Source organism: Propithecus coquereli, unplaced genomic scaffold, assembly GCF_000956105.1.
Source record: "Propithecus coquereli isolate 6110/MARCELLA unplaced genomic scaffold, Pcoq_1.0 Scaffold3, whole genome shotgun sequence".
Taxonomy (NCBI): domain Eukaryota; kingdom Metazoa; phylum Chordata; class Mammalia; order Primates; family Indriidae; genus Propithecus; species Propithecus coquereli.
This window is the reverse complement of record NW_012148618.1, coordinates 3,422,918-3,435,289: the sequence shown is the minus strand read 5'-3', so window position 1 is coordinate 3,435,289 and position 12,372 is coordinate 3,422,918. Positions and strand designations below refer to the sequence as shown.

At 36.2% G+C, this 12,372-nt stretch overlaps 2 protein-coding genes across 2 annotated transcripts; one reads left to right on the top strand and one right to left on the bottom strand.

Annotated features, from left to right (window-relative positions):
• Positions 1–863: 863 nt before the first annotated feature.
• Positions 864–1,814, bottom strand: LOC105814198 (olfactory receptor 4K2). Its single transcript, XM_012649098.1, has one exon. The coding sequence runs from the start codon at positions 1,812–1,814 to the stop codon at positions 864–866; it is 951 nt and encodes a 316-aa protein (XP_012504552.1).
• Positions 1,815–10,682: 8,868 nt separating this feature from the next.
• LOC105814354 (olfactory receptor 4K3) lies at positions 10,683–11,630 on the top strand. The gene has a single exon (XM_012649282.1). It carries the CDS (start codon positions 10,683–10,685, stop codon positions 11,628–11,630), a length of 948 nt encoding a protein of 315 aa, XP_012504736.1.
• Positions 11,631–12,372: the final 742 nt, after the last annotated feature.

Below are 12,372 nucleotides of genomic sequence, written 5' to 3'. Positions count from 1 at the left end.
GTGGCACATGCCTGTAAGTCTCAGCTACCTGGGAGGCTGAGTCAGGAGGATCGCTTGAGCCCAGGAGTTTGAGGTTGCTATGAGCTAGGCTGATGCCACGGCACTCTAGCCCAGGCAAGAGAGTGAGACTTTGTCTCAAAAAAAAAAAAAAAAAAAAAGAGTAACATGGCTGTATTGCTCTACTTATGAGGTAAAAGTGGTTTATGGAGACTCTGACGCTCACAGGATTTTCTTTGGAATTCATTCAAATTTTTAATAAAATATATCCAGGGTTTTCTTTACTAGAAGAGACCATGAATTGGTTTAAATGTTTAGGAGTGGCTCTGGGAAGTATGTATAAATAGAAAATCATTGCTTTTTTGTCAGAGGCTAAACTCCTACAGCAATATAAAAATTCCTAAGTATTACAGAGGTCTTAGTAATTTGTCACATTTTAGGGGCAACTCACTGAGTAATTCAGTTGCTAACTGTAATTGTCATCATCTCCTAGTTCTCCTTTAATCTATATTTTTTCTTATTATTTTTTATTCCTATTTTCCAATGAATTGATTACTATCATTAAATGTCTTAACTGGAACAATCACTCCTGATATTTGTATAGATAGCATTTGTTTCTGGAAAAAATTATTTCCATTAAATTGCTTTTCTGAAATTTCAAATATTAATATATTTTGAACACATTCATGAGAATAGTATTAAAATGCACTGACCCATGCTCTCACCAATTCTTGGAAATTACAATTTGATAAGAACTCCAGAAATCAGAGCTTAGCACAGCAGTGATCAATGCTGTGTCACGAAAACTGTGATATGTAATGCCTAGGAAGTTAAAACTAGAAGCTAACTAGAACTAGAAGTTAAAACTAAAAATAATGAGAAGGGGTTGCCTTGTTAAAATTTAGAAACCTATTCTTCAGTTTCCTCAAGGCTGCCTTTACTTCTCGATTCCTCAAGGTATAGATTACGGGGTTCAGAATGGGAGTGTAGATGGTATAAAACACAGATAGGATCTTGTCTACTAGAAAGCTGCTTAGTGGCCACATGTAGATGAAGATGCATGGCCCAAAGAACAGGAAGACAACAATGAAGTGAGCTGTACAGGTAGAAAGGGCCTTCGATGATCCTCTGGAATGATGCTTGATAGTCACCAGGACAATAACATAAGAATTGAATAAAAGAATAAAGCAGGACAAAGCAATTATGCCACTTGTCGAGATCATAAAGAGGCCCAGAACGTAAGTGTCCACACAAGCCAGCTGGAACACCACAGGAAGGTCACAGAAAAAGCTGTCCACTTTATTGGAGCCACAGAATGGTAACGTGAGGGCAAATATGACCTGGCTCATTGAATGCATAATTCCCACAATCCAGGAAGCTACCATGAGTGCAACACACACCTGTGGACTAATGATTGAAGCATAGCGCAGGGGCTTGCATATTGCAATATACCTGTCAAAGGACATAGCCATGAGTAAGATAATCTCAGTGCCTGTGAAAAGGTGCAGAAAGAATATCTGGGTAATACAGCCGTCAAAAGAGATGGTTTTGTGGCCAGTTAGATAGTCTGTAATCATCTTGGGGGTGGCAAAGGAAGCAAGAGACATATCAATGATGGAAAGGTTGGTGAGCAGGAAATACATAGGAGAATGTAGGTGAGAGTCAACTATAACTGTGATGACTATGAGGCCATTACCCACCATTGTTGCCACATAAAACAATAAAAACACCATAAAGAAAAATATCTGTAGTTCCCAGGAATTAGAAAGCCCCAGCAAAACAAATTCAGATACAGTAGACTTATTGGCCACATCCATTGTCTTGATTCATAGGTAGAAGCCTGTATCAAAAATAATAATAATAATAATAATTAAGAGGAAAGTATGATTCAATTGAAGCAAGGGCTCCATTTCCAAGAATCTACTTTCATACAGTTTTTTTCTCTATGAAATTTAACTATTCTTTCCAGCTTTCTCATTTGGTATACTGGTTTAAAAGGAAATTATAGAATAATAGAGATTATGGTAAAATACCCCTTAAATCCAGGTATTGAAAAATAACACTTTCTTTGCTGGTATTATATGGCAATCCAACCAAGATAATATCATTCTAAACAGACCTACTTACCTACCTATTTGTCCAACCATTCATCTATATAATCATAAAGATAATAGCTAACATTTAGTAAGGACTTACTTTATGCTGACAGTGTGTTAAACACACACACATGCACACTTGCACACACACACCTGTTCAGTTATTTATAATTGATCCATAAAGACACCCTTACTGAAAAAACACATACAAATTATATCACATATAAAGCTCTTGTATCACATTTAAGGCTCTTAAACAATATTATAGTGAGGTTTCAGTGAAGAGTCGTAGAACTCTTATAAATTTCCAGAGAACTGTTAACATATTCACAGATGAAAGTTTTCTTGTTGAAACCCAGAAGAAGCACATAGAAAATTGGTTTTGCATATATTCATTCAGTGAAAGAAGACTGGTTTATTATCAAATTTACTACAATATAGTCATATAGCCAAAGGAAAGCCATTTAACTTTTTTTGGTCACAATTTCTTTTTCATTAAAATATGAGTCTGTTTCTCCTACAACTATTTATAATTCTACAATTTAAAATTTTACTCTATTTCCTAAAGGATAAATCACATTACTTTTATGGGAAGGCCCTCGAAGATCAATCTCTTTCATCCCACCCCTGTTTGAATTCTCCCTTTGTATATGCTGACATATGCAAACTATGGTACTGCTCTCAGGTCCATGGAATAGGGGTTAGGAGATGGGAGTGGGAAGGGAAAACTTTTAAAATCTTTTAGTAGAAATCGTTTGTAAAACACCTTTACTTACCAGATCTAGCAGAATTCGGGCTTTGGATTATTAAGAGTGTTAAGTAGGTTTCTGACAGAAAGCATAGGTCAATTTAAACATAAAATGATCTAGTTGAATCATTAGTTGTTTAGCAGCTGTAGATAACATGGATGTTGTAGGCACTTGGGAATTGACCGAGAAATCATCTTGCAATGGGATTTATTAAACAACAGAGATGGTATTATTGAATTCACAAAGGAAAGATATTTCAAAAATCTTATGAGAATTTACAATGATTGTTTTCACCTGGACTTGAGAGATTCAGGGAATAGAAGTTGGGAAAGTAATCATTTCAAAAGGCAACAGGAAATAATCATGTCAACTAATTTTAATAAACATCCTTAGTTCTCTAACCCTGGACTAAAGGCAGTAGAGAACAAAATCCAAAACACTCAACTGTAGACCAAGCAGAGACCCCCTCTGAGGGGCCTCCCAGGCCCCCAAGCATGAAAATAAAGGAAAATCATGAGTTCCTTCAGGGGAAGTTCTGGGACACTGGGCTTACCTTTAAAAGTGAATGGGCAAACTGATTAGAACAATGGCCCTCCAAGCAAGCCAGATATAGGAGGTGTTTTTGTTCCCTATAGAAACTGAAAGATGGCATCTTAACATGTTCTTGGGTTGTTTTTTAGAAATCCCTATGGATGGAAAATGCAGCTAAGGGGGAATTGAGAAATTGAACTCTTATTGACATTCTTTGTTGTAAATGTCCCCATGAGGGGCCTGTCACATCCATCTTAACATTTCTTTCTGTTCTGAATCCACCTGTCCCCCCCTACTTTAGAATATCCTGCCGTTTGGGGCCTGGCCTACCTGAAATGTATCCCTGCCTTTAAAAACCCAAACTTATAAGACATGGGGGAGTTCAACTTTTAAGCATTTGGGCTTGTTCTCCTTGCATGGCACCTTGCAAATAAAAATGCCTCTTTCAGCTGCTGCAGCTCTAGGCTCCAGTGTCTGGCCTATGGCACTGGGTAAGTGGAAACCAGTTTGGTTCAGTGACAACCTCTGCTTCAAAATTTTGAGTTCTTTGGAGATATTGAACATCTATAAATAAAACAATTGGTGAAAATAAAACCAAATAAATCTAGAGTTCACCTTATTTTCAGAGATCATGAGTGAACTATCTTTTAGTTAAAAGACAAATTATTATGTGCTGAAACAATCAAGAACATGTTCTTGCAAGATATACATCATGCATGTGGCTTATAATGAAAACTAAAATTTTGATTGACGGAAGAAAAAGAATGCTCGTGGGGCATAAACAGTGCAACTTATTTGCAGTGGAGCAAGATATTTAGTTAGCAGTTTTGAAGAATAAGAATGCTACTCTAAAACAGTTAACTCAATATAAAAGATGACAAAGGGCCATTGTAGTCAGGGTTATGATGATTTAACAATAGTACTTTTTAAGTGTAACAGAGGTAAAGGTCTGAAAAAGGGTAAAATGTTTTACAAGTTGTCTCTTTAAAACTCCTCACCATTTTTGGGAATTAAAATCTGCATTCCTGCCCAAGGCCGATAATCAAAGAGGCAGAAAAATGTTCTTTTTTCTTTGTTTCCTAGTATCTTAAACCACAGGAGATGGCTCAACAGAATTATCTGGACAAAGATCATAAGATTGTCTTCACTGGAGACGAGGTCCACCAAAACCACCAACTATAGTTAAACAGCAATAGCTTGAAGCTGAAAACCCCCTTGAGACCGTATTTTTGCTTAAAGGGGAGATGATGGTTCTTTAAGATGAGAGTCTGTCATCCTCTTCATTTGCTGGAAAATTAATAAACTCTTTCGTTTTTCTGAAACCACTTGACCTCATTTTTCATTCAGCCTTGAGGACAAATACCAAACTTTCAGTAACATAAGGATTTATTCAGCCAGTTCAGAGAAGGGGGAAATTTAAGGCAGGGTTATTAAATCTAATAGGTATAAGAAGATAACTTTGACTAAGGTACTAGCAATGTGAATGCGATTGTAATTAATAAAGTGATATTTCCAAGTAACTATCATTATGAATATTTTTATTTATTGAATACTATCAATATGACTATTATCTGGTAGAAATCCATGTGGTACACTGCATTTAAATTTAAAATTCAAAATTGTCTACCTTTTTTTATATAGCCCATCCCTTCAGGGACCCTTCTGTGCTGTGGAGGAACATAACTCTCACTCTATTTGCCAGAGCCTTGGACGCATGACTTACTTTGTTCAGTGTAATATAAACAGAAGTATCATATGCCACACCTGAGCAGAAGTTTTAAGAGTCAATGTGTGGCTCCAGCATTGTTATTTTCCATCTCTTGGGTCCCAGAATAAATACAAAGAGACATTAAGAGACTGAGACTGCGAGACAGAGAGAGAGAGAGAGGCTATGCTCATGGATAGAAAGATAACAATATTGTTAAGATGGCAGTTACCTTCTAGTTGTTCTATGCATTAAACATCACAGTAATCAATTTCTCAGCAGGATTTTTGTAGAAATAAACAAATTAAATCCAAAATTTATAAGGAATTGCAAAGGTTATAAAATCACCAAAGAAATTTGTTGGAAGAAGAACGAATTTGTTAGACTCATGCTATTTTCATCCCTTAATATAAAGCAATAGTAATCAATATAGTGTTGTATTTGCCTAAGTGTAGACAAGTAGATGAATGGAACAGAATGAAGGGTCCAAAGAAAAATACATATATTGTCAAAATAACTCAGTGGGAAAGAATTGCCTTTTCAACAAATGATGTTAGAATAATTGGATATTTATATCCAAACATAAATATATAAATAATCTCAATTCTTACACAAATAAGGATAAATAATCCTTATCCTATACCTTATATAAAAATTAATTTCAAATGAATATAGACCTAAATTTAAAAGTTAAACTATAAGAGTCCTAGAATAAACTATAGAGGAAATTTTTTGTGGCCTAAAGTTAGGCAAAAATTTCAAAGAAACAAAAAGATAGAAAAGAAAACAATTAAAAATTTGATAACTTAGGCAAAATCAAAATTTAAAACTTCTACTCTTTAAATGATACTGTTCAGTAAATGAAAAATGATGCTACTGACTGGAAGAAAATATTTGTATCAAGAATGCAACGAAAACTCTCATATTTTTGTTGGAAACTCAAAATGGTATGACCATTTTGGAAAACAGCTTGACAATTTACATAAATTGAAATATACAATTACCATAAAACCCTGTAAAAATTCTCTTAGATATTTATGCAAAGGAAATGCAAGCTTAAATCCACAAAAAAACCCTAAATGTGAATGTTCATAGCAACTTTGTTTATGATAGTCTAAAAGTAGGAAAAAACAAAAACAAATATATATCAGCTGGTGAATAGATAAATTTCTGTATACTCATATAATGAAATACTACTCATCTATTAAAAAGAAAAACTTACTGACACATACAAAAATATGAATGAATCTCAACTTTATACTAATGAAGTTTTCTTATTCTCAGCACTATTACCATTTTGGGACAGACAATTGCTTGTCATAGAGGATCATCCTGTGCAATATAAAATGTTATGCAGCATCCTCTTATCCTAAGTCATGAAAACCAAATATTTCCAAAAATTGCCAAATGTTCCCTAGGAGGCCATATCACTTCTAGTTGAGAAGGATAGGCAGGGGCTGTCTATGTGGGTAGAATATAAATATTAGTAATTGTGTTCAAGCACAGATTATGATGGATTGGAAATCACGACCAGAATATTTTACATCTCCTTCAAATCTTTGAATCTTTGTTGCCTTGTAGCAATTTTTATTGTTTAGACTGTGGCTAAAATGCTGGGTGAGTTACAGAGCTGAGCCCTTAAGAGATCTACAGATTTTACTTCTGCACTCTTGAGATATGGCCCTTAATCAAAGAAACTCAGGCTAAACTACTGAACGATGAGATACCAGGTGCAAATAGGCAGTACCAGCCAGAACCCAGCCATTTTGTCCACTCCAGGTGAAGCAGGAAGTTAGGAAAACCATCCTGGAAGTTTCAGCACCAGCCAACCTCCCATATAAATGCAGCTTCACGATTGTCTCCTGTAGACTCTTGAGTATGCTGCATCTTTCTATTGTCAAAGTGGTTAAACTCAGAACTATAGTTTTCATATTTCCCTTCCCTGCATGATTCTGTATTGAAGTTGTGTAAAAATAAGTATATTTGGAATTTGAGAGGCAGCAGAAAGCAGCAGCCATCACTCTCTGATCATCGTTACACAGATGCAGAGGTACCAACCACTTCTAGCTTTCTTTTGCTCTCTGCTGCTCCATTCTGTATCCAGCTTTTTCCTCACTGCTGAATTTGAGGATCGGCAGTAGCCTCAGGCTGCTCGGCTGCAGATATACAAAAGTAACAGCTTCACATAAGAAATTTTTCTGACAGCTCCGCTTTCATCCCCTCTACCTTGTTGTCTAGATGGGCTTGGTTTCTTAGATTAACTGGTTAGTGTTTTCTCTGATGCTGCAACTCCCTTTGTCATATCTTCACTTTTCCAAGTCCCTTCACAATTGTTCAAGAACTAATATCTCTGGTAAATCCCTTATCCCGTAATGTACAGCAGCTCTTCTTTTCAAGTTGAACTCTATTTCCTAACCTAGGTCAAAACTAACAATGCAGATATATTCAAAGAAGTTTGATTTTATACCTGACACTTCAGCATTTTAACTCTATTATTCCTTCTTATTTCCCTTTCCTTAGAGGTAAATTATGAATACACACACACACATATACACACACTTAAATGCCCCTCCGTGGGGTTATATCATTTCACATTCCTTCTGGCATTACCTGCATATAGCATCATCTAGAGTAGGTTTTCAAACCGTTACAATTTTGCTGTCTGATAGAAATGATTTTACCATATGATAGGTGATAAGTGGGATCTCAATGAAATTTTAACATATTTTCTTATCAGAAAGAGTTCGAGCATCTTTTACATAGTTAATAGCCATTGCACATCTTTTTCCATTTTTTACAAGGTGTTTGGTCTATTTGTTCTCTAATTTAGTAGCTCTTTATGTTTTAATACACCAAAGCTTTGTTTTATATCTCTCATTACAAATGAAGAAATTGAGACTCAGAATGATAGTGTCGTAACGCACTCAGTGTAATATAATAAAGTCTTGCACGGTGATGTAAACTCAGGCCTCCAAATCTGAGATCAAGTGTTCTTTTCATTACACCAAAGGCACATAATATAGTTTCATCAAATTATTTCTTTTTACCTTATTAGTACAAGCTGAACACAATATAAATATACAAAAATTTGTTAATAGAGAAATATTTAAATAGGGCTGCCATCTACATTTTATTCATTGATATGCTGATTTTGAAGTGATATTAAAGATTCAATTATCACCTAATATTCTTTACAGAGTTTGAATTTATAAAGCAGATTTTTTTTCACTTTTCCTTTCTCTTTTCTTCCATTAGTCTCTAATGATTCAAGTGAATGCTACAAAATATAAAGTCTCAAACCTTCATTTTATTATTTACTGTATAGATTTTTCTCCAGATAGAGAGACACAGGCCTTATCCTCATTTCTTAATGGAGTAACCAAAAGAGAGATAACACTTGCAGCCCCAAAAGTCAAACAACACATCCTATTTGTCTTATCTTTGCTGTGGTCCAAGATAAAGGTAATTTCTTAAATCTTCCTCATCCTACCATATCCATGCCCTGTATATAAAGCACTAATGAGCAATCACACATTCTGTAATCTATCTTTAACTATGGCCAAACCAACTTGAATGTTTTAATAACTCCCACTGCAACTCGAACATTTGTGTCTTCCCCAAGAAGCAGCTGGTCTTTTTCTTGCCATGTGATTCATAAAATCAATTCATATCAATTCAGGCATTATAAATATAAAGATCTCAAAGACTGTGAGCCTCCTTTCCCCAGAAATTATGTATAGGATTCATCTAAGTTCACTCTGGAGTAATTGTCACTGCTTTTAGGAACTAGTTGAGTATTAGAGTATTACTATGTTTGTGGAAAGGATCTTAAAATTATCTAGATCAACCCACTTATTTTACTTATGAAGAATTGGAGGCACTAATTGACATAGTAAATTACCCAACTGCACATTCCTAGGACACGATTTGAGTCCATATTTTCTGAGGTCCCATGTCACTGCTATTTCTGGTACACCAATTTAAGTAAGAGCTGTGCTGGAGACAGTGATTTTTGTTTGCTGTTTTCTTGAGACAGAGTCTCACTCTGTTGCCCAGGCTAGAGTGCCACGGAGTCAGCCTAGCTCACAGCAACCTCAAACTCCTGGTCTCAAGCAATCCTCCTGCCTCAGCCTCCCGAGTAGCTGGGACAACGGGCATGTTCCATCACTCCCGGCTAATTTTTTTTTCTATTTTTAGTAGAGACTGGGTCTTGCTCTTGTTCAGGCTGGTCTCCAACTCCTGAGCTCAAGCGATTCTCCCGCCTCAGCCTCCCAGAGTGCTAGGATTACAGGCGTGAGCCATTGCACCCGGCCGAGACAATTATTTTAATACCAGCTAGGTGGGAGCTAAAGAAATCTAAAAGTTTCTGGAATGGGTAAAAGCAGAAGAACAATGTGCAGATAGAAAAAAGGGCACCGAACTTCAGAACAGAAAGCAAAGAGCAGTAGGTAGTTGTGTGACTAAATTGGGTTAGTCTTAGAACAATCTGCGTAGAATGTATAGTTACAACAGAGTTTTCAGAAAGAAAAGAGAAACAAAAGCTTGATTTAGTGGCAAGTTGAAAAGGTTTTTATCATGAATTTCAGGTACACATCATTTCAATTGGCTTTCAGTGCACTGCGTAAAGTCTTCTCAAATCTCAGTGAGAGAGACTTCCCTAATCAATTTAGTTCAAACTTTCGAAGCATGTTATGTTATGTAACTTCTTCTGAGTTCATTAGCATCTTCTTTCTCTATATAAACCTGTCTCACTTTTGTTCCTTGTGAATTCTGGAAACAGGAAGAGTTTTATGTTTCAAACAGCTTTGGTGAAAACTGATAAATTTCAACAGTTACAAAATATCTGGCTTCTGGCAGCATGGTATTTATGTCTTTCTATTTAAAATGTACCTGGGAACGTACGGGTCCTACAGGCTCTAACCAGAACATGTTCATCAGCCTTTGAAAACTGTGTCACTGGTGACACAAAACAAGGGCCATTCATAATATCTGAATGACCATAAGGAAGAACTAAGAATTAGAGTCTATTTCACTTTTATTCCCGACAATCTCTGTTAGAAAATAGAAGCAGATGATGTTTCTCTGTAGTCATTTTCTCTCCCCTCATGTTTTATTCCCTTTTCCTAGCCACTGCGAGAGACTAGTACCCATGTTCCTTTCCATAATTGTATGTCCACTAATAATCAATTATGATTCTCAAGTATTCCTTGTGCTAGACTTTCAACCATCACGAAGTTTTGAAAAAAGTTACCACTCCCTTTCCCTTCAAAACTTGGCAATGGGCTGTGAAATTTTAAAAGTATTTCAAAAACTGAGTAAATGTTAGAACGCCTTAATTTTCACTTCTTTTTTGAATATTTGCATTTTATTTCTAGGACAGATTGCTAAGTCATAAAAATTAATCTTTAATTGAATCATTTGAAACATCTGGAAAGGCTACTATCTGGCCACTATGAGTCGGGAAAAGATACAATGGGAACTACCCGGTGGTGGGCTGCCACTAAATGATTCTATGCAAAAAATCCCACTTTGAGTTTGATTGCTGTACTTTTTTCCTAGTTCTCTCATCTGCAAATGTCAGTGTCCTTTCAGAAATCAGAGTGAATGGCCTGGAACAATCAGTCCATCGTGACCGAATTCATACTACGGGGTCTGTCTAGTTCTTCAGAACTCCAGATCTTTTACTTCCTGTTTTTCTCCATGGTCTATGCAGCCACCGTGCTGGGGAATCTCCTTATTGTACTCACCATCGCATCAGAGCCGCGCCTGCACTGCCCCATGTACTTTCTGCTGGGCAATCTCTCCTTCATTGACATGTCCCTGGCCTCATTTGCCACCCCAAAAATGATTGTGGACTTCCTCAGTGAGCACAAAGCCATCTCTTTTGGAGGCTGCATAACCCAGATATTCTTCCTACATCTCTTAGGAGGTGCTGAGATTGTACTGCTGATCTCCATGTCCTTTGATAGGTACGTGGCTATATGTAAGCCTCTACGTTACCTAACCATCATGAGCCAGAGAATGTGTGTTGGGCTTGTGATACTTTCCTGGATTGTTGGCATCGTCCATGCTCTGAGTCAGTTAGCATTTACTGTGAATTTGCCCTTCTGTGGACCCAACGAAGTAGACAGCTTCTTTTGTGACCTTCCTTTGGTGATTAAACTCGCTTGTGTTGACACATACATTCTGGGGGTGTTCATGATCTCGACCAGTGGCATGATTGCTCTGGTGTGCTTCATCCTCTTGGTGATCTCCTACACTATCATTCTGGTCACTGTTCGGCAGCATTCCTCTAGTGGGTCCTCCAAAGCCCTCTCCACTTGCACTGCCCACTTCACTGTTGTGACCCTTTTCTTTGGCCCGTGCATTTTCATCTATGTGTGGCCTTTCACAAATTTCCCAATAGACAAAGCACTTTCAGTATTTTATACCATATTCACCCCCCTCTTGAATCCAGTGATCTACACCCTTAGAAATAAAGATGTCAAGCATTCTATGTGGAAACTAAGCAGACGTATCTTTAACTCTAGGAAGACTGATCATACCCCTTAATTTTCCTCATATGCAAATGAATACTTATTCAGCATTTATTCCCCTTATTCAGTTTGTTCATATATTGCAATAAATCAATTAGTTCATGGCAAAACTATTTCTGTAATCAACCTCAGCAGGCACTGAGTACTGCTCTGATCATATTAAATATTAATTGTTCCTTCCTCAAAATAACATTTAGTACAGGGCATTATAAAACTTATACTCAACATTTTAGCATGCAAGGACCCACATTTTAGAATATTCAAATTTTATAAGATCTAAGTATTTATTTGAGTATTCCTTACCTTGATATAGTCACATGTTTTAAGAAAGAGTATGTTCCCTCCCAGTCTCTTGCAATAGTCTCTAAGAAGAGGGAAGCGTGAAAGCACCAACAACCAATATAGCATCCTATACACTAAAGTAACAATAGAGTTTTTATTGCTGACAAAATGCTAATGAATGATTTTTTTAATTGAAAGTCAGAAAGAAATAAAGGATACTTGGTAAGTAAAAATATTTACTATTTAATATGTTGGTAACCTATCTTTGATAAGAATAAGAATGAACTTTATTTTAATCTTCAATCTCTACATTCCATATAGTGGGTTTCGCAGTTTTAAAACAGTACGCCATACTCCAGGAAAATTCTTATAGTCTTTTATATATTAAAGATTCAATTATCACCTAATATTCTTTACAGAGTTTGAATTTATAAAGCAGATTTTTTTTCACTTTTCCTTTCTCTTTTCTTCCATTA